The sequence below is a fragment of the Anopheles maculipalpis genome, chromosome 2RL (genome assembly GCF_943734695.1).
Source record: "Anopheles maculipalpis chromosome 2RL, idAnoMacuDA_375_x, whole genome shotgun sequence".
Classification (NCBI taxonomy): Eukaryota; Metazoa; Arthropoda; class Insecta; order Diptera; family Culicidae; genus Anopheles; species Anopheles maculipalpis.
The window spans coordinates 38,292,371-38,313,252 of record NC_064871.1 but is presented as its reverse complement, the minus strand read 5'-3'; the positions used below and the strand labels follow the sequence as shown (position 1 = coordinate 38,313,252).

At 41.5% G+C, this 20,882-nt stretch overlaps 2 protein-coding genes across 2 annotated transcripts in view; one reads left to right on the top strand and one right to left on the bottom strand.

The window, feature by feature from the left end:
• LOC126557843 (fizzy-related protein homolog) overlaps positions 1-20,882 on the bottom strand; it is a 444,135-nt gene that overhangs the window by 338,569 nt on the left and 84,684 nt on the right. The gene's annotated exons all lie outside the window — the stretch shown is intronic.
• LOC126558026 (uncharacterized) lies at positions 5,363-20,461 on the top strand. The gene is made up of 6 exons (XM_050213960.1): positions 5,363-5,474; positions 6,896-7,031; positions 9,543-9,686; positions 10,814-10,896; positions 13,648-13,809; positions 19,671-20,461. Exons 1-6 carry the CDS (start codon positions 5,363-5,365, stop codon positions 20,459-20,461), a joined length of 1,428 nt encoding a protein of 475 aa, XP_050069917.1.

Genomic DNA, 20,882 nt, shown 5'->3' with positions numbered 1-20,882 from the left:
TTGCCTGTCCCGGCCCGTAATCGCGGCTCCGGAAAATAAAACCTTCGTCATTCGTTGGTTGGATGGTCCCGTTGCTGCGTATGCAGCGTACCGTCCACAATGTTCGGCACGATCCAATCGATGGTCTGGTGTGGTATGATTTTTTTCGCCCTATTGGAATGTTTATTTTTTTCTGTACAAGTTGGTTCAGACAAATGGCTGGTTCGGTGTGAGGGGGGAGAAAATCTTTAACCATTTTCAGCATGTTACCATCTGGTTTTAACATTCCTGCTGATAGCTGTTTTTCACGGCTTTTTACCCATGTCATTCCTTTCACCCTTCAACCGTAGCCTATTTTCTGTTGGAAAGCAATTTTTAGAGTCTAATTTTTTAAATTTGTTAGCTTTCACAATTATTTCGCATATCTTTTCGGTGCCTTCACAATCAACAACTAGATTGATTTTTGATAAAACAAAATAATCTTACTGCTCCGATAAAATTAACACTCGGTCCCATTTAGCACACCACTCACACGTTGCATGGTGCCCTTTTGGCAAATTCATGAAATACAACGGTGCCCGCTTGCCCACAAGGCATCCGATTGCAGGAATGCGACACGGGTACAACACTATCTGCGACCAATAACGACCGTAATGAAGTGCTATCATAAAATAATGATAACAATAATAATAATGTTAAACTGATGATTATTTTGTGTTGCGGATCGAAATAAAATTGTGGGTCCCCCTTAGCATAATCGGGAACGCGGGATCGGATGACCCGCAACAGAGGGAACAAATGTGCAAGCAAAGGGTTGAAAAATTATCATAAAAGGAGCGTAATATCCACTCAGCACAGAGTGTTAAGCATTTCAACCCCCCCCCGAGGGAGGGTAAGTGAAGTTTCAAATGAAAATAAAATGTCCATCGAAACCACACCATTAGCGACATTCGATGGTTTCGAAATTACCCCAAAAACGCCAAGCAACTGAAGGCGAAAAAGGGCTACAAAAAAAGCTGCAATCAACGTACGCAAACTTTCATCCTGGAAATGTCGATGACCTTCCACTGATATTTCTTTTTCCTTTTTTTTCTTCTTTTTGCTCCTCACATTCGCTTGTTTTGCTTCAGCTAAAGGATGCGTCAACCCAAAGCTCATTTTCACCCCACGTGCCGCCAACGAGGCACCCAAAAACCGATGCTCGCTAGTGCCTAATGGAGGCTGCTGATGCGCCAGCTAGCTCCCGGGATGGTCACATGGTGCACAATGTTAGCGGCTCACTTTGCCTCACGCTCCACGGTCGCTCGGTCGGTCAATTTGGATTATTGGTTTCGGGGAGAAGGGGCAGCAAATTTAGCTGTTGTGGCGGTGGCCACTGGTTACGTACAGTTTGTCTGTTTGATTGGTTCACCGCAACCGACCAGTTTTGGACGGTCAGCTTATGTTGTCGGTTAGCCGGGAGTTAATCGGTCGGTGGGCGATGAAGCCGGCGGTGGCGGCCGGCTGCTGGCTGGAAAGTTGCGTAACTTTCGCTGCGACTGATGTAGCTAATAACGGCACATTAGGCAACGTGCAAGCGGTGGGCGAAAGGAAATCCGTCGTAATGGTGAAGTTATCTCTGGACGGCCACCCGTCAGGATGGGAATTGATTTTTTGATTAGCGGAAAGTTCGCCAACCATACTTTCCAAGTTGCGTCCGTGGTTTGAAAGTTATCGATAAACTTATTACTTTCATTCTATTTTTTCCCCCGGTAGTCATACTGCGTACTGCGTACGGGAAGTAGCGTTCACTCTGGATGATTGTTTTCCAACGCAATAACTCATTTATGATTCACTTACGACTCGTTTACAACTCATTTATGCTTCAAAATGCTTGATGGCAGATCGATTCTGCGTAAGGAAAGTATAATTTATTTTGACCTCGCCTATAAGTAATAAGAAAAGATGCCAAAGGAAGCCAATATAGGTTCTGCAAAGTATTTCGTATCATTTTGATATTTTTCTAATCGATTGGAAACATTGTTACACAAAATGCTAAAACGAGGTTAGATAAAAAATAAAAAACTATAATAATTGAGACTCTTTCAAATGAGCAGGGTGAGATTTTGCGTAGAATGATTTTTTTTTCCAAAAAGGCAAAAACTTCGAACTGGGTTTGAACTAGACATGGGAAAAACGATTATTTTTAAGATTATGTGCGGTAAAATTCATTCAGTATCGTGAACTAATCCCGTGACACAGTTCTTCTTTCAGTGAGCTGCGGCTCTTTCTCAGGTAATGAAAATAACACTTTCGACGGTTCTTCCGCACGTAGTCAGTGTGGTGTCAGTTCTATGAACTGACGAATACATTGAAAAACTGTCTAGTCGGCACAAAGAACTGTCGCGGCACGAACTGCGTGCGGAAGAATCGTCATTCCTCATATTACTGTGCAGGACTCGTTCATTCAGTAGAAAGATTGGCACGAATCAAACAGTTCAGATTCAGTTTGCCCATGCCTAGTTTGAAAAAAAATTAATCATTAGGAAAAAATAAATAGAAAAACTATTTTCTTATCAACGTAATAATAGAAAAAAACAATGATAAAAACTAACAGATAAAACAGTTAAATATCTTATACATTAATAATTTCGTTGAAATTCTCCGTAATTAAATTCAAAACAACGAAATCTAACGCCGACATTCTGCATGAAGATTTTCTGTCTACAAATTGGAGCCATCAAATCATTGGAAGCAGCCCGGTGGTACAGGCGAAAACGGCGCCGATCTTTACGCGGCAGGACCGGGTTTTAAATCCCATCCTGATCGTCCCCCGTAGTGAGGACTCTGACTATCCAACTACGTGATATCGGCAAGTTTAGTGAGCCAGAAAAATTCGAGACCGCACAAAATGTGAGATATACCGCACACTAATACGCCCGGTTGTCCTATATGGCTACGAGTCTTGGACCATCCGAGCGGAGGATGCAAACGCTCTTGGCGTGTTTGAGTGTCGCATCCTTCGGACCGTCCTTGGCGGTGTGTTCGACCATGGAGTGTGGTGGCAAAGACCGGCAGGATACGATGGCTGGAGCATGTTATGAGGATGCCGGACTCATGCCCCGCCAAGAAGGTATTCGTCAGCGACCCCCAGTTCGGCACGAGGCGTCGGGGAGCACAGCGAGTTCGTTGGCTGGATCAGGTGCAGGGAGATCCCTGTTGGAGATCGGGTGCGTACATGGATGGGAACTGCAGCCAGGGATCGAGTTTCCTGGAGATCTATTGTTGACCGGGCCATGTCACGACGATGTGCTCTTTGAAAGAGCAGACCAACATGAGTGAGAGAGTGAGTGAGCCATTCGATTGCTGGCGGGACCTTAGAACCTTTATGTCGTTAAGCCAAAAAGAATTAGACATAAAAAAATCAGGCAGATCAGACCAGGCAGTAGTGAGCGCATGTACGGTTCGGATGAGATTTGAACACGGGTCCTACAATTTCAAGACCGGCGTTGCTATCACCTACACGACCGGGCTACCCTAGATGATTATGCTATTCAGCTCTTGATTCATCCAGTTATTCAGCTTGTTATTTTAGAAAAATTACAAGGTGATAATTGCACCAGTAGACAATACGGCATTGGATCGTCATAATCAATTGTAAATAAATAAATAATTGCACCAGTATTCACACTACAGGACGGGTTTCGAATCGCGTCCAGATCATCCTCCCAAGCGCAGATTAATAATTCACTTAATTTATTAACGAAGGCCATAGAGAACCTCTAGAGATTTTAGCGCCAAAGAAATAGAATATCGAGCTTGATGGTTCTCTTTTTTTCATAAAGAACGACCTGACCATATTGCTAATGGTAGTCTTCTTACAGCAAATATGAAATACTGTATCAGAAGAAAAAAAAACAATATCTGATTGACTTGCTCAGGAATAAGTACGAAAGGCGATAAAAGTAAACTACAATTTTCCGAACGAATTCCACTTAAAATTTCATTCAGTCATGCTTTTTCCCTCGCAAAACAAAACCATTTGGCTTGACGAATCTGTGGACTTACAATTCAAACGCCAACACCAATAGAAAGCAGGAGCACACAATTTTAGCGCCCTTCCTTTCCCGCTGTACTTTCCTTAACGCCTCCAGGTCACCATTTATTTGAGACATAAACTTTTCAATTTCGTACCAATCACGATTGGCATCCCAACGCTCACACCTCCAGCCAAACAACGGTCACCTTTGGACAATGATCGACAAATGAAGTGTGTGTGTGTGTGTGTGTGTGTGTGTGTGTGTGTGTGTGTGTGTGTGTGTGTGTGTGTGTGTGTGTGTGTGTGTGTGTGTGTGTGTGTGTGTGTGTGCACGAGAATGAAAAAGTTTGAGAAATGATGACAAAAATAAACCAACGACGAAACATAAAACAGAAATTTTCCCCAAAAACCTTACCTCACCCAGTTCCACTTTGCTTCAAGTACGTTTTTTCGTTATTTGTCCCTTTTTATATTGCGCCAATCTTCTGACAGGATTGTCTCTACTGTTGAACACTTTTTTTACCACCCCTCTGGATAACTATTCCTACCAGCAATGGCTTTGCGATATGTGTTGCATTGGCTGCGAGCATCGCAGATACCATCGATGCTATTCGATTTTCCCGCAGGTGCTGAAAACGTTCGTTATATTTGTTCGCAGTAGCTGGGAAAGAGAGTGGCTGACGGTTCGATAAAAATTCTCCCTCAACCATAGAGCGCAGGCAACCTTCGTGGAATCAATTGAACGCCTAGAAAGGAAACATCATCATCAGTAGTAACTGGTCTGGTCTGCCGAGCAAGTAAACTTCCAAATTGACAATCTATTATACTTCTGATAGCACAATATTTGCACCGAGACACGTACAACCCCCGGCACAGGTAAGTGCGTTTCCGTTCAACGAGATCGTAAGTTGCACTTCATCCCGAAATGCCAAGCGCTATCAAGTTCCGTTGCAATGGTGGTTCCAAACAAATTTATAAGCAATAATACGTCTACACGGTCGAAAGGAAAATTCATAAATTGTGCCTTTTCCTAGGTGATAAAAAAAACAAAGACAACCGAAGTTCAAATCCTTCCTTCCATTTCATTTCGTCTATCATCTATCAAACCCGGGCGAAATATCATCTTGCGTAAACTATGGCTTCTCAGATTAAGATATCTACCGGATGGAAACCATCCTACCGTTGCTAGTGGAAACGTACCGGACGTATTATCCTACCTTCGCAGCACTCTTTCTAGCAAGAAAAACCATTCCCCGTCGTAATCTATCTTATTATTAACTTGCGTTTCTTCTTTCATTTCCAGAACGCCCCTGACATTCGGATCCAATCGTCCCAGGTAGACGAGCGCCGCCGGTGCAGAAAACGATGTGGAAAACGATGGCACCCACCAGGTCCGTTCATTTTATTGATAGTGAAACGATTTCGAAGCAAATATTTGCACCGGCCCGTTACAATCTGCCGCTGTTTCTGTGCCAAAGTTAGTGAGAAAATTATACCAACTTTTGGATAAGATATACGGTAGTGTAGTAGTGCCTCACAGAGATAGGTTCATATTTCCAAACCCCAACGCCGGTTGCCCGTCCTGGCAGTGGCAGTGTATTGGACTCGACTTCCTGTTAGGCACGTTGGGGTTCGATTTTCCATTCTGCACACCACCCACAACACACAACGATGCAATTTCACTTTCGGAACAGTCCCAACAGACGGGAGTTACACCCAACCAAAGCAAGGTGGCTGATAGGTGGCTCAAGGAAAACCAAGAAAGTGTACATAACACCGGAAACGATGGGAAAGTAATCTGGTCGGAAGTGGAAAATTTTTGGCAATGGAATGGCGATAAAGATTGGCAAGGATGTTAGGGAACGACGAGTGGTCGTTGTTGGCATAAGGTGAATCAATGACGACACAGATACACACACAAGCATACACATGTATAGAAGCATCCCGAAACAAGGGGCGAAAACATTCACCGTTCAAATCCGTTGGAAACCGTTCGGCCCGCTAGATTTGCTAACGATTTTTCGACTCTGCCCAACGTAAACGTAAACCTCACCGGAAACTATCTTCCCACAGAGGTTCGTGATTTTCTGGACGATTTTTCCCGCACAAGACGAAGAAAAACGGTTAACCGCTTTCCGTGCCGAACGGATGATCCTGAAGAGAAAGTTTGTTTTTCTCATTTACGGCCTTAGTTGCGCTTTTTCTGGTGCTGATGCCGGGTTGCGTAGTTTGTACCATTTCCACGAAACCCTTCCCAGGAAGTGAGTTGTATGGAAACAAATCGAACCTCCCAAACTACTAACAGCCAAAGTGTGTGGCTTTTTGGGACAATGATAGTAACTGCACAAAGCAAGATAGATCTATAGGCAACGAGCAAGCCTGTTCGACTGAGGATGATTATGTGCGATTTGCCTATCAGCTCTGTTTGTCATTACGCTGCGCCTGGGCTCGCTTGCTAAAGGTGTCCATTTTTGGATGAACCCAACTTACTTCGGCTACGGAAGCGGGACGGAAGGGAGTCGAAACTTTTGTACAAGCTCATCTCTGTTTTCTTCGCCGCCATTTCGTTTCAAATAATTTTCCGCTTGCTAGCACATCTGTGTAACAAATTTCGTTGCGATGCCCACCAAAATCGGTTCTTCGCCTTGGTTGGTTTGAAATACGTCGAAGTTTTGCCATGGTTTTCCGCTGCCAGGATGTTTGAGTTATCTTAAATTTCATTTCAAAGCAAATCACATTATTTCTGTTGTTGAAAGTTGATCTATTTCGCCCACCTTAGTGCTGGAACATGTAGACAGAGGAACAAATTAGAATCTTTCAATGTGTGCCTCATTTCGCACAATGAGGTTCGGGGAAAACTTATCTTCTAATAACATTATTTCTTATTTACATTCCAAGAACTGAACGTTAATTCAACTTCGGGGGAAAAATCTGCCCAGCGGCAATGTTTGAAACAGCACGAAAGGACCGCACTGTTGCAAAGGATGGCAAAATATCACATCAAAGAATTAACTAAAGGTAAGCTGAAAGTAAAGTTAATTGAACGATTGAAATTCCTATCACTGTTGAAACTATACCTAAATGTTAAGAGGCGAATGAAGTCCTGGAGATTCAAAGCCTCTATAAATAAACGAAAACAATACCTTAATATTCTTGATTCAGAAAACTATTGAGGTGTTTTGTAACAGATGTAGTTATCCAATCGTGTCGTTATCATCTCCGTCCCTGACAATCCTAAATTTCTGAATAATATTTAAATTATCATATATATAATGTATGGCACTGGTGCTATCGTGTGAAGATCATTGTCGCTCTAAATGCAGAACCAGGCGCCTCCATGAGAATAATCAGACATATAACAACCAGGCGCCTCCTTCCTTAAAGAATAAAAACATCTTAATAAATGTATGTTTTATGTTGCCTCGTAAGACAAAATAGATACTCTACCTAGATCCACGGTCGAACCTTCTCTCGAAATGTGTACGAGTGATGTTTGAACAAATTTGAATATACTTCATAAAAATATAATTGTTTTCCTCCCAGGAAATTTGTAAACATTATTTATCACAGCGTAAATATCTACAAAATATACAATATTTTACTCATTATATTTTAGTACGACTTCTTACCGCCATATTCCCATAAAATATTTATTAGTTTTCATGATTTTTTCCTCTTCTTTTTTTCTTCTTCTTGGCATAACGACCTGCAATATCGTGCTGGCACTAAAAATGTGTACGAGACTTATTTATACAGATTAGTCAAATAGCCAGAATAGTCAGATAGTCAAATGGGCCAGTCAGAATGGGTTTCGGTAGCCGGTCTTGACATGTGAAGACTAGCGCCACCATCAGTTCCGCCACAATTCTCGTCATGTTGCTCTAATTTTTGTTCGTACCTTTAATTAATGTATAATCTTTCTGTGGTCATTTTGCAGATTCACTTCAACCACTAGCAACAAATAAAAATCGCTTCAGCCTGCAGCATCAACCCTTGTCGCAGAAATATCCCAACAATGGTATGGTCAACCACAACAAACAAAATGCGTTTCTATGGTCCCGTTCGGTAGCGATGATAAATTCCTTCGGTCTTGCTGAGATACCAATCACTTTCAAGCGACAGCTCATGACGTCCTGCCCAAGGCGCGACGTCGACACGGCAGCCAAGTTTGTTGGTGCCAGCTTGGCAACGATCGGTGTTGGAGGATCTGGCCTGGGGATCGGGACGGTGTTCGGGGCGCTTATCCTAGGGTACGCTCGCAATCCCACGATGAAACAGCAGATTTTCTCATACGCCATCCTTGGATTTGCCCTGTCCGAAGCAATGGGTTTGTTTTCTTTGATGATGGCATTCTTGATGCTGTTCGCATTCTAGAGGTTTCCGTTTAGTTGGGTTAGTTAATAAAAGAGATTGAACAAAATTTTTTGTTGAATATTTGTTGTAGTAATTTTAAATTTTTAACTAAAAATGTCGCAGTACGATCGTGGAGGTTTCAGCGGCGCCGGTCTTTATGTGCCTGGACCTGGATCTTTTTACGTGGTATCAGCAAGTCTAGTAAGTCATTTAATGGCCAGCGTGTCCTAGCAAGTAGATAAGCCAAGAAGAAGTAGTAGAAGAAGAAGAAAAAACCTGATTCTGTGGAAAATTCTTAAGTTGCTCTTGATATCGAACAGTATATCTCGTACAGTGGATCACCCCGCGTTGCTTTACGATATAAGCATTTGAAACGTTTTCCCGTTCGAAGTATGTTTTATGATCTCATTTATTATTTGCTTGTCCATCTTTTGTGAGCAGATGGTTCATTTATGATTCTCCCAAATGTCTCATTGTGCCACATTCGTTATGTAACAATCCATCTTATCGAGCGTATGAAATCGATTGAAACGGTCATTTGATGGGATTTTAGTGACAATTCCCCATTTTTACGATCTCTACTACACGCCATAGTAACAAGATACGTTAAAAATTGCGACATGGTGGTTTCAAACCAATAAGATAAGCTAACAACAAGCCATAAAATAGCTAATTGGCCGAACAACTGACCGGAATGCACTTTTCTGTTTTATCCACTCGCAAAAACTTCCCGAACCGCCGGTACATAGTTACCTGGAGAAGTGTTTTGTTCAAAATTCGAAACACGACAGTCAGGAGGAGAATGATGTCGAAAGTTGTTTGGAAGAGTTTAGCGCTGGCTGAAGTTGTTCTGTTGGAGTGCAAGATGTTGGAAGATGGGTTGCTCATAAATCGAGTTGCACCACATGCTTGTAAATTATTGACAATGAATGAGTTACGAAAGAATTTTAGTAGTTTGGCCGCAAATTCATCCTGTTATATTTCAAATACCTATACATAAAATACCTACCAGTTTAAACTGATTTTTTAAAGCCATAAATAATTAAAACAACTCAAAACAGTGCATTAATATTCAGTGGAAGCGTTTGTACACCTCGTACTGCGTTTATAATTTACCCATCTGCTTGATTCATTAACTACCATCACGCTCACAAAACGTCCTCCGTCTTATTGCAGATACATCCCGGGCTAGAGAGATGTCATTTAAAATTAGTCAACCTAAATTGAGCATTCTAGGTCGCGTACGGCGTCGCTGTAATAAGCACCGTATCGGATGGCCCGACTGTCCTAAACCGCTTCGTGATGGGCGCAAAGATTGGTCTCTACCACCCGGCAGGTAAGCTATCACTTCACCACCCTGAACCGCCTCTCCTCTCTCTCTCTCTCTCCAGACCTCTACAACTTCATCTAATTTATGCAGTTTACAATAAAAATGAAGCTCACAAAGCCACCCAACCGTTCGCCACCGTTCTTAGGCTTCTCACGTGCGACACTCAATCAAATTTATCTAAATTTTCCCTTTTTATTACCATTTATGTTCTATTGAGCATTTTTATCATAACTCGGCTTGTGAGATGTGAAGGAAGACTGAACGTATGAACGAGAGACCAACTTTCACTTGTTTTCTCTATCCTGCTTTCGAACGCAAGCCGCGATTTCGACCCTGGGAGGGAAGGTTTGAATTTTCACCATAAAAGAAACGTGTCTACCACAACGCAAGCAAAAGGGGTGGTTGGACACGAATCGATGAGGAGGGAGGCATGTGCTATGGGAGAATCAGAAATGAAATTTATCTTTTCACAACCAACACCACCACCATCCCACCTTCTCACTGGTTTAGCTGGGTTCCTCGAATCGATATCCATCATCTTTCCCGGCACGCACCTGGCACACCCGAAACGACCAATTTTCCATCTCGTTTGGGCGGATAGGCCACTTTTGTTAACGTTTTTTTACCCCGCTTCAAACAACCTTTCTTCCTCACGTCTACTACATGGACGTTTTGCCGTGTGCTAATGTTTATCACCTTGATCCGATCGGATCCGATTGCGATTCGATTCTGGCTTTCCGATAGGTTTCGTTCGGTGGCCTGCCTTTTGGGAGCAGCCGTTTCTACACGCACCCATACCCACATCCTGCTTTTTAGGTGGTTCATCCTAGATCTTTAATTCGACGAGAAAAAAAAACATAGCAGTAGCACAAGCTTTGCTCCTTTAAGTGCCTCAGCAAGAGCGCTGGAGTGGTGGTGGGCCATTCTCGTTTCTAAAATTTTATATCGATGCCTTTTTTTTCGGTAAACCCTTGTCGTTCTCACTTTCTTACTTCCGATATGTTCCCTTTTTTTCATCGTTTCCGTTTCCTGCTTATCTGGTGTGGGCTTACCTGTCCGTGTCCGCCGACGACGGCGATACGCGCGATGACGATAATGCTGATGGTGGTGACGGTGGTGAATTTTGCGGGCAGATATCGATTAGGTGGAAGTATTGCCGACTTGGCTAACCGATCAACAGGTCCAAACAAGGGACGACACGGACACCCCACTAAAGGTAGGTTGCAGTTTTTCATGTTGTCTCTCTTCTTACCACATAGCGTTTTTCACTCTTTTGACTAGAATTCATGTGTGTGTGTGTGTGTGTTGTGTGAATGTGACTCTCTATTGATAGGAATATCGCTAAACCACTCTGTCTAGGGTTTGGATTTCCGGCCAATTCTTCATTCAGTTTATTTAACCGATGAAAGGATAAGATGGACGAGCCGGTGTGAAATCGGACCGGGATTTAAGAGAGTCCTTATTATTGTTTATCGTTTCGTTTGGTGTTAAATGTATAAATGTGTTTAGTGACATTTGTATTATGATCAGATTATTTATATTAACTTTCATAAAACGCTACCAAATTAGATGTTTCTGGTAGATTTTTTTTAGAAATATTCGTAGGATGGTTCAAAAAATTTTGAATCATAACTTCCCTAAAATTAAACACTCTATCAATTACCACTATTTCATCTAATAAATTAGTACAAACCGATTGGTTAAACAAAGTTATTTTGAGATCGATGAGAGATGAGTTAAAGATGAGATCGATTGAGATGAGTTAAAGTTATTTTAAACTCATCTCAATGCGTAGTAAAAAATCCCTAATAAGCGCTAAGTATATTATTATTTTTATGTTTTTTTTTCTATATTGTATATTCCATCATAGCCTATTGCAGGAATTTCTTCTTTGTTTAGATGGAAAAAGTGTGTATTTTTATACGTTAAAGACCATTTCCGCGAGTCTCAATTTTGAGAGATTCTTGTAAATTATAAATCAATGAAATCTTCGGTATTGTGGATCATTTTGCGAAAGGTCTTGTGCTTATAATTCCACGCTCTCATTACAATGTTTCTCAGATTAGAGAGTAGGTGTCTCTATGTTTGAAACAATGAGCGATTTTACATTAAACAATAAGTGAATTGTTGGGATTGTTTGTTCTCTTAAAATGGCTAATAAATTTTAAACAAGGACACACTTGTCCTGTGACCTGAGAAACACTGTATACTTGCGATTCTTATTCGTTCGTTGTAGTTATTTGTTGTGTTGTCTATGTCTTACGTGTGTTTTGTAGAGCCACGAGTCCGAGCCCGAAAACGGGGCAACATTTAAACTCTGCCGTACAAAGGGAGGCAGGCGATTTCCACAACACAGTGGAAAACTTTGACACATCTAGTTTGGCTGCGTTGTTTGGCGTTGGGCTCGCAGTGTTTGGCGGGCTCAGTCTCGAGAGCAGCGAAGTCGCCCTTCCTGCTGCGTGACGGAGCTTGCCAGACAGAGCTGGAGCTATCACTGATGGACTGTTTGGGTAACACTGTGTGCAGTGTAACTACACCTACCTAAACAACCAACGCGCAATAATTAAAATAGGACTGGACAACAACAACGCATCCTCCACCCATCCACAACCGAGCATGTCCGGCGGTTCCATAAGGCAAATAATAAGGAGGAATTGCCTTATCAATATGTTTATGTGATTTAATCATCACAAGCGGTATTGACAATACGTCATTGTACCGTTATAATTGATTATGAATAAATAAAAATTAAAAAATCGGTAATGTTTCTCATAAATTAAATAAATAATATTTGGAAAGTCACTCTCAATAAAGTTGGAGCTGAAGTTTGGAGCTACCAAGTTGTAGTTTTATATTCTGAATCAATTTAGTCTCTGAAACGAAAATGTTATTTATATCGCCAACACCTTTTTCTCTTCAAAATCAAAATAAGATTTTTTATGTTTTAATAACACAATTGTTCGAAAATACATGTCAAAAACTTACAAATTAATTGATTTTCAGCTGCTTTTATAAAGATTTTTATTTAAATCCCAAATTGCCAATGGGGCGGCTCGTTGGTGAAGACGATATCGGTGCCGGTCTTCAAACGGCTGGACCGGAGTTCAAATCCCATGCGGATTTGAGTCCCCCCTTAGTGAGGACTGGCTAACCTCACTACGTGGTATTCATAAGTCAAGTAATTTGGCCAGGCCGTTCTTACGAAAAAAAATCATACATTGCATGCTTGGATAGAAATCTAAAATTATTCCACCTCTTCGTGGCTTAACGACCTCTAAGGTCATGCCGATACCACGTAGTTGAATCGTCCGTCCTCACTACGGGGGAACGGTTCGAATGGGATTTGAACCCAAGTGCCGGGCCGCCCCAATATTAAAGGTTTGAATAAAATTAGAATTTTGCGACAGAAGATGGATCCCAATGGACAAAAATGTTACAGTTCATCAAAGCATCGTTACATTATTTAGTCCTGGTTACCAATGCGTTAACAAACTTCCCATTGTTATCTGCTGAATAATGTTAGCAATGCAGGATTATACCATAAGCAGCTCAACACATATACAAACACACGCACACACGCACAATGTATGTACTTTAAATGCGCTGTAACAGACCAAAACACAGTATCGTTGCACTTGCACTTGCTGCACCCGATCGATAGCATGACAATGAATAGTTAATTGGGTTTGCTCTATAAATATATCTCCACGTTTTCACCGGTCCCGGATTGGATTGATTTTTTGCCTGTTCACACCACCCACCATTATAATGCGTTATAATCCTCCAATGCATAAGGATTATGCAACTGTAATTTTACGAAACGAAACACCACCACACACACACACACACACTCATAATTGCCTAATAGGGTTATTTATTCGCTTTCCTTCCATCTTTAATATTCGTACTCGATACACTTACTCACCTTTACTTCGCTTCCTTTACGCTCACGTTGATGAAACGCCAGGAAATGCTCGTCGCAGGCAGTCATCGCTTTACGCAAAGCTCAGCGCAACCAGCGGCAGCGCGTCCGTCCGGCACCCGGACACGATCAGCGCGATTTACCTACCAGCGGAGATGAATAAGTTATTGCATCCGAGCAAATACTTTGTCGGTAAAATACGACCCGGTAAGTACGGTTTATGCACGGTTTGGTTTGGAGTTTCTACTGCACGGTGCTGCGAAGCATGAGAGCAGATTGTATTTCAGAATTTTTTTTGTTCACCATGCTCACGTTTTGTGCCACAGGCAATGGCAGGGTTTTGGATGTTTTAGTTTGTTTTCTACCCAACGTAACTGTAAGGTGACAACTTCCCTACGAAGCACGCTGCTTAACTGCACTGGTCCTTCTTTAGGGTGCTTTATTTTATCAGAAAAGCTAAAGGTCAGTAACCTTTGCTAGACCCGTTCATATGTGACGTGTTACCTATGAATTCATATTTACATTTCTTTACATTTTTTTTTTTTTGCGGTCGCTTCCAGTCTGCTTTTATGGGCCACTTTCACCGACTAATGCAGTACACCATTCGCCTAAAACCGATAAAATACAAACAGTGCTTTAAATAAACATAAAACCCATACACCCACCGTACAGGACATAAACTGGCGCTGCTTTATGTGACACACGATATCGACATCAATGTCGATGATGGTTTCTCCACGCTCTAAAGCCTCTTTCAGATAAGGTGGTTCGGGTAAGATGGACCAACTGCGCGGGTGGGTTGGACTGTTAAACCTCCAAGCTCTATAGGTAGACGTGCGATAAACGGATGTAAACGTAAAAGAAGAATATACCCTCGCACCAAAATGGACGTAAGGATGTGGGTGGAAGACACCAACGAAAAAAAAAATCAGAAGAAACGTATGGAAAAATGGCAAATGCTAAATCGGAAAGTCGAGCAAACCATCAACACCGGGCAGTGGACCATGACCAAAGAGGAACACCAAATTGGATGGGTGTTTATATTGGGTGAAAGAAGCGTGAACCCGAGGCGAAGAAAAGGGGGAAGAAAAAAGGACACACACACACACACACACAATACTGGATCCTTTTCCGAGTCTTGATTTATAGCCAAAGCAGTATGAATATGAAAGTATTTCTCCTATGTAGTTCGTAGCGTTACACAGCAACCAGAACGCTTGTGCGGTCGTGATCCTCGTTTTCGTCCCGTTTACACTCAGGGACGGTAGTGTAACTCGTGTGCGTCAGACCACACGTTCAAACACACCCATATGCATCAAATGTACACACATCATTGAATCTATTGAAAAGCAAGCTCCAAACCGTGGCATGGTGGTGGGATCCTTTATGCGTTTCTTACGCTTGAGACTGGTGGAGAAAAATGGCCGGGGAATTCCCTTAGCAACAGGGGATTGGTTGAGGTCCGCATGCGATCTGCCTTCCCTCCCGAAGTACTGTGAAATGGATTAAATAGCTGGAGTGACAGCAAGGGAACGGTGGGATGATGAGGCAGGGAAGGAGAAGGATAACGGGAAGACTCTTGGCAAATAAAACATACCCGGATGCGGATGATGTACGAGCGAAGTTGATGGGATGAATAGTAAGCGGATGAAGCGGCCTTTGAAATTAAACCATGTCGATTGTACCGACCCGTGATGTTGTTGTGTCTTAGCTCTGTTTACACTGCAGAGCTTCCTACCAAAATGCTACGAAACGTAAGCACGTTTCTTGTTTTTTTTTTATTGCAAAACAAAACTACGCAGTTAAACTATATTTCTGCTTTCGTAAAGCGTTTTTGCTATGCTTTTGGTATGGTTTTTAGGTGGTAGAAAAATTTCACCGTCTCGTTGCTCAACTTACATTATAAAGCATTAAGCATTATTTTCTTTAAAAATGCCTTTTTTCTGTTTTTTGTTTCATTACACATTATTTTGAAAAAAGTTTCTTATAGTTATCATCAAACACTAATGGGAATATGTATCAAGATATTGCAATGTTTGTACAATTATCCATAAAGAGCTATATCCAGGTTTTCGGTAATCACGGAAACGATCCACGATTCAGGCAAACTCCATAAATGAGCAATTAGAAAAATAAATTTTTGCATCCCTAGACGGGTCAGTTAGTTATAAAATTTCTTGTAAATGCATATACTTAGGTAAACTGTTGCTGGATTCTTATTTTATTAATCTGAAAGCATTTCATGAAATACTGGGCGCCTCCATCGGTTTACTGGCAAAAGGCTTAAGAAAACAGAGGCTAGAACTTAGAATGAATTACTCGTATAAAAGTTTATGAGCACTCTGAGAAACACTGTAGAGCTGTATATATGACTGTTTTGAATACACAATTTTTGCAAAGTGTATAAATAATTAAATTTTGACATAATTTTACTAAAGGTGCATAAAACCTTACATTTAACTGGTGTTTGTTTTTCGTTCCGATTCGATGAAAATAACTGTTTATGGATGAGGTTTTTAGCACTGATTGGACGGTGCTCTTTAAAACAAAACGATACAAGAACGATAGCTACAAAATACATCAGACAATAGTTAGAAATACAACAGCTTTTTTTCACTTTATTTATCCAACATCAACCATGTACTTTTAATAAAATTATGTCAAAATTAATTTATTTATACAACCTGGTAAATTTTTGCATTCAAACAAGTTGTATTTAGTGCTTTACAGAGTTCCTTAGAGTTGGTGGTGTATTTATTTTTTTACGAGGCTTTTTTTTATTCGCCTTTTTCTTTATTTATTTATTCATTTACAATTGATTATGACGGTCCAGTGCCGTATTGTCAACGCCGCTTGTGTTGAAAAATATTTACAATCATATTGATAAGGCATTTCCTCCTTATTCTTTGCCTTATCCCGGGCATACTCGGTTACGCCTTTTTCTTTAGTCAATCTAAATTTTAATCCATCTGTCAATTACAAAGCAACTATCAAATTTCAGAGTATAAGCTGATGTCTTTCAATAAAAAATATTAGTTTTTCTGTCTCCTCGATGTTGTTAAAGACCACAACTTCTAGGTGCTCACTTAGTCCCTATTTTTCCCTTTCTCAGGACTATCCATTGCAGAAGATGCTGTACTGTGACCTCTAGGCCACAGTACTGACATATTAGCGATGATTCTTTATCAGACAAGGCGTGGTCAATTCATAACCTAGACCCTTTGCTCGTTGTGGTTTGGAGGATCAGTCCAGGGTGTCACTGTCAGTTTGATTTTCTTGAAATGGGTCAAAGGTGTTGTACCATCTGTTTAAACCAGGCCAATGCATCGGCTCTAGAGATGGCACCATCTACCTGCTCAACATAACTTCTACACTCTCGTTTGCAAGACGGTCGGCTTCTTCGTTACCAGTCACACCAATGTGTGCTGGTATCTAGCAAAGAAAGATTTAACTGTCTTTCATGATGGAGACGATCGCTTGTATGTGAGTGTTTCGGATGAAGCCCTTCTCCTAGGTCTGTCCGGTACAGTAGCTTCTTCTGTTGCTATTGCGATAGCTTCTGATGAGAATATGTCAGTATTGTTAGGAAGCTTAGTACTACAACTTACCCCAGATGATGTAGTTCCACAACCGGCTGAGTGGTGTTCTACTGAGCCATACGAGTAAGTTTTGTGAAAATTTGGTACTTGTTGGCTACCAGCTTTCGAAACATTTGTAGCAATTCATGTTTACTGACTCCTACTTTCAACAGATTCTCAAGAGTCCATCCATATTGCTGGTTTATCATAATACCAAGGTCTACGTGTGTTAACGCTATGATGAGTTCGAGTGATAATTGGCCACTTTCACACGAAACTCTGTGTGTTTAAACATGGAAGTACCTCAGAATGCTCATAAAGGTTTATACGAGAAAATCGCTCTTAGTTCTAGCATATCTAAAAAAAATAAAAAATCAGTCGTGTAAAACAAAAATATATCAGGACTGGGAACGCGTCAAAAAACCGCGTATTGTTTGAACCGGTTCCAAGTAGAATAAGGAAAGTGAAGTAAATCAAACATTCTAACTATTAACTAGCCCCTCAATATTTTTTTTTCTTTTTATTCGAAATACCGATCATCTAGGCCCAGAACAAAGCTATAAAGGACTAAGGGCTACATATCGGCCATGATAATCGATCGTCAGCCAACCGAGGATGAGAAGTAGCATACTGATTTTAAAACTAGAGCTCGCAAGGGGAAGAAAAGAGATAAAAAAATTCAAGTTTAAGCTGTATTTTCTACTAATTTATTCAGCTTTTGAAACCACTAAAATCACACTGCGAATCCTTCGGTACATGTGCTGCGTTTTGTATACATTTAGGCGTTTTTCGTACAGTGACGCACAAATCTTACCCGTGTTAAGACCTTCTCGAGTCTTTTCCGACATTGATTTTAATAGCATATCCTTTTTTTTTCTTGGCTTAACGATATTCTACATACCAATTTTTGGTCCGCTGTTTTAGATGTTAACAGGAGGTAATGAATTGAAATTTAAACGATTTGTAGCATTGCAAAGTAAAAAAATCCGGATAAATCGATTGCACCTATTTCCAATCTAATTGCCACGAAATACGATATTAGTACATAGGATCAAATCTCTACATAAATAGGAAATGTGCGGTCAGATTAACCATACTCAGAAAGATACACCTGTCTGTATACTTATTTCCATTAGTGCCGCTTTCATCATTTCGGATAAACATGTAAAAGGTAAATCCAGCGATAGAGAATGATGATTTATGCTTCTTACAATGGTTTTACACTTCGTTTTCCTTTTTTTGGGATCTGTTTTCCTACTGATGCATAACTTTCGTAACATCAACACGTCACTTTCGACGACTACGAGAGGAGAGCGGGTGCCCTCTAGTGTGAATGCAAATAAATTGGAAATCATTACAATTCCAGTCATTCGTTCGGACTCCCGGCGCGCTAAGTGACTGCCACTGCCAGACTGACTTACTATATGCACGTTTGGCATCACACATCAGCATACTAAATGTATATATATTTCGGGCACTTAGTCCCTGGTGCTAGGTTGACGCCCATTTCTTCATTCGAAGAATTTGGAAATTTGCTCTAAAAGTACATTAGCTGTAGCCGCTTGGCCTATTCTTGGGGTTCTTCGGGACTCGGTGGCTTTTTTTGGCAGCAATGAAGACAGTCAGTGGGATTTGCTTTATCTTTACCGTTTGCTTTTTGCACTCGGTGTAAGTGTGCATGAATGGTTTCGAGTGGGATATCATTTTTTTGTGTAAATTGTGAACATTTTATCATATTTCATATGAGTTCGTTTCATTTTTCTTCGTAAGTTGCACATGTAAGAGGAGTATTGCGACGAATGGTGAGTAGAAAAAAAAACATGTACATTGTATTGATTGATGAAACACTATTCCTACTACTTGCTATGCAAAAGTTAACTAAACTTATGGCAAAACAAAATACAAAAAAAAATCGGCCAACAAGTTTCAAGAAGGTACACAAAATAAACAAAACCAAACCACCCCAATCAGCAGTTCAGTTGCACAACAACAGAAAAGGTAATGAAAACGGAAAACATCATCGTTGCCAACGGACCGTCGTACCCTTAATTTGCATTCCCCGTATCCGGTCCACGCCAGAACGGGCTCCGGAGCACGTGATCCCGTAATGGTGTGACTCGTTGACGTGAGCGGGATTATTTGAACCCGGTGGTTCCCGGGTGTGTAAGTCTTACGCTTTATGTCAAATCTTACGACACAAACGTTGATTTATGAGGCTGAACGTTGCCTTACAGGCCACAAAGAGGCAAGAAAAACTGCTTAAGTGATTTTGAATGTTTAATGCAGAGCGTATTTTTATTTTCTATTTATGCGTAATACCCAATACACAAGGCATGGAAATAGTATTGAAAAATGTGGAAGTATTGTACAATTTATAAATTCAATAATATCATTTCTCAGCAAGACTTTTATATTGGTTAATCTGTGTCATCTTACCACTAGCTCACTTTCGTTCGTATAATGAAATCTCCGATTCTAATCCCGAAACAGGTGATCGTATGAACGACCGTCCGACACTGCGTCTGGCCATATCCGAACTCACAGTTTGCCGTCGAGATCCGAACGCTCCCGGTCCCGGGCACTACCATCCAGAGCAGCAAACGCGCACCCACAATAAGGTAGGAAAAACCGCCCTCCATCCACCTGTTTGTTGCTACACGTACGACCAATACTGCCGCGAGCCATTCTTCCGTCCACCACCCGGTCGGTATGACATCCGCGACGCTCTACCGCCAATCCCAGCCAGTCACCGTGCCGAGCAGATACACATTCCGATTCAATCGACATCCTCAAAACCGCACTCGGGCGACGGGCACGATGCAAGACCGGCCGTCCCGCCGGTGCGGCGAAAGGTTACGCTTCGTTTGAATTCCATCAATATACCCGTACGGCCCCGGAAGGGACGCCGTAATATGAAGGTTGCGTTTATGAGCGGAAGTGCCCGGTTTCGGGACCGCGACTTTTTCCCGATCGGTGGCTTGGGAAAAGCGACGGCAAGGAAACAGCAGTCAACAACATCAAAGAAATCGCACGATTCGCTAAACGGAGCACAGCTTGAACCATCTCGCTCCGGAAGTGGCACTCGGGCGTTTTTACCATCGGAGCAAGTGGATCGAACTGGTAGCGAAGGGAAGCGACGGGAAAAAGAAAGCGAAGATTGTATCCGATTCCTTGCAGCACATGGTATCTCCCAGGGGAAACTACTGCCACCATCCAAAGCTGGAAACAAAATTTCAACCAGATTCTTCACGGTTCCTAAGCTCATGAGTGCTCGACGGTAGGAAGAATTTGGCAAGGGCGCTTTAATGGAACCTCCGAAATCATTGGAATAGTTTTTGCACAGAATTGCTTTATTGTCATATGTTTTAAATTATTGTATGTTTTGGAAATATATTCACTTCAACCTTGGCTTAGACGACCCAGTGGTAAAGGCGACAACGGCCTCAGTCTTCAAACGGCAGGACCATCCCTCCATAGTAAGGACTGGAATCAAGTGTTCAGGAACATCCCCGGCGGTACCGATACCCGCGACATCTTGGGACAGAAGGACTACGAATACGCACGGATTCTGGTTGACTGATTGATTGATTTGATTCTGTTTCGGTTGGAATCGTCCTTTGATCCCTTCCTCTCTCCCTTCCCATAGATTGTACGCACTATCGTCTGGTTAGTTATTGTATTGTATTGTAGCTTGTTATGTTT

Coding starts and splice junctions, on each gene's coding strand:
- LOC126558026 (XM_050213960.1), top strand. CDS start 5,363: ATGTGGAAAACGATGGCACCCACCAGGTCCGTTCATTTTATTGATAGT. Junction 5,475..6,895: donor GCCGCTGTTTCTGTGCCAAA/GTTAGTGAGAAA, acceptor TTACATTCCAAG/AACTGAACGTTAATTCAACT. Junction 13,810..19,670: donor TGTCGGTAAAATACGACCCG/GTAAGTACGGTT, acceptor ATCCCGAAACAG/GTGATCGTATGAACGACCGT.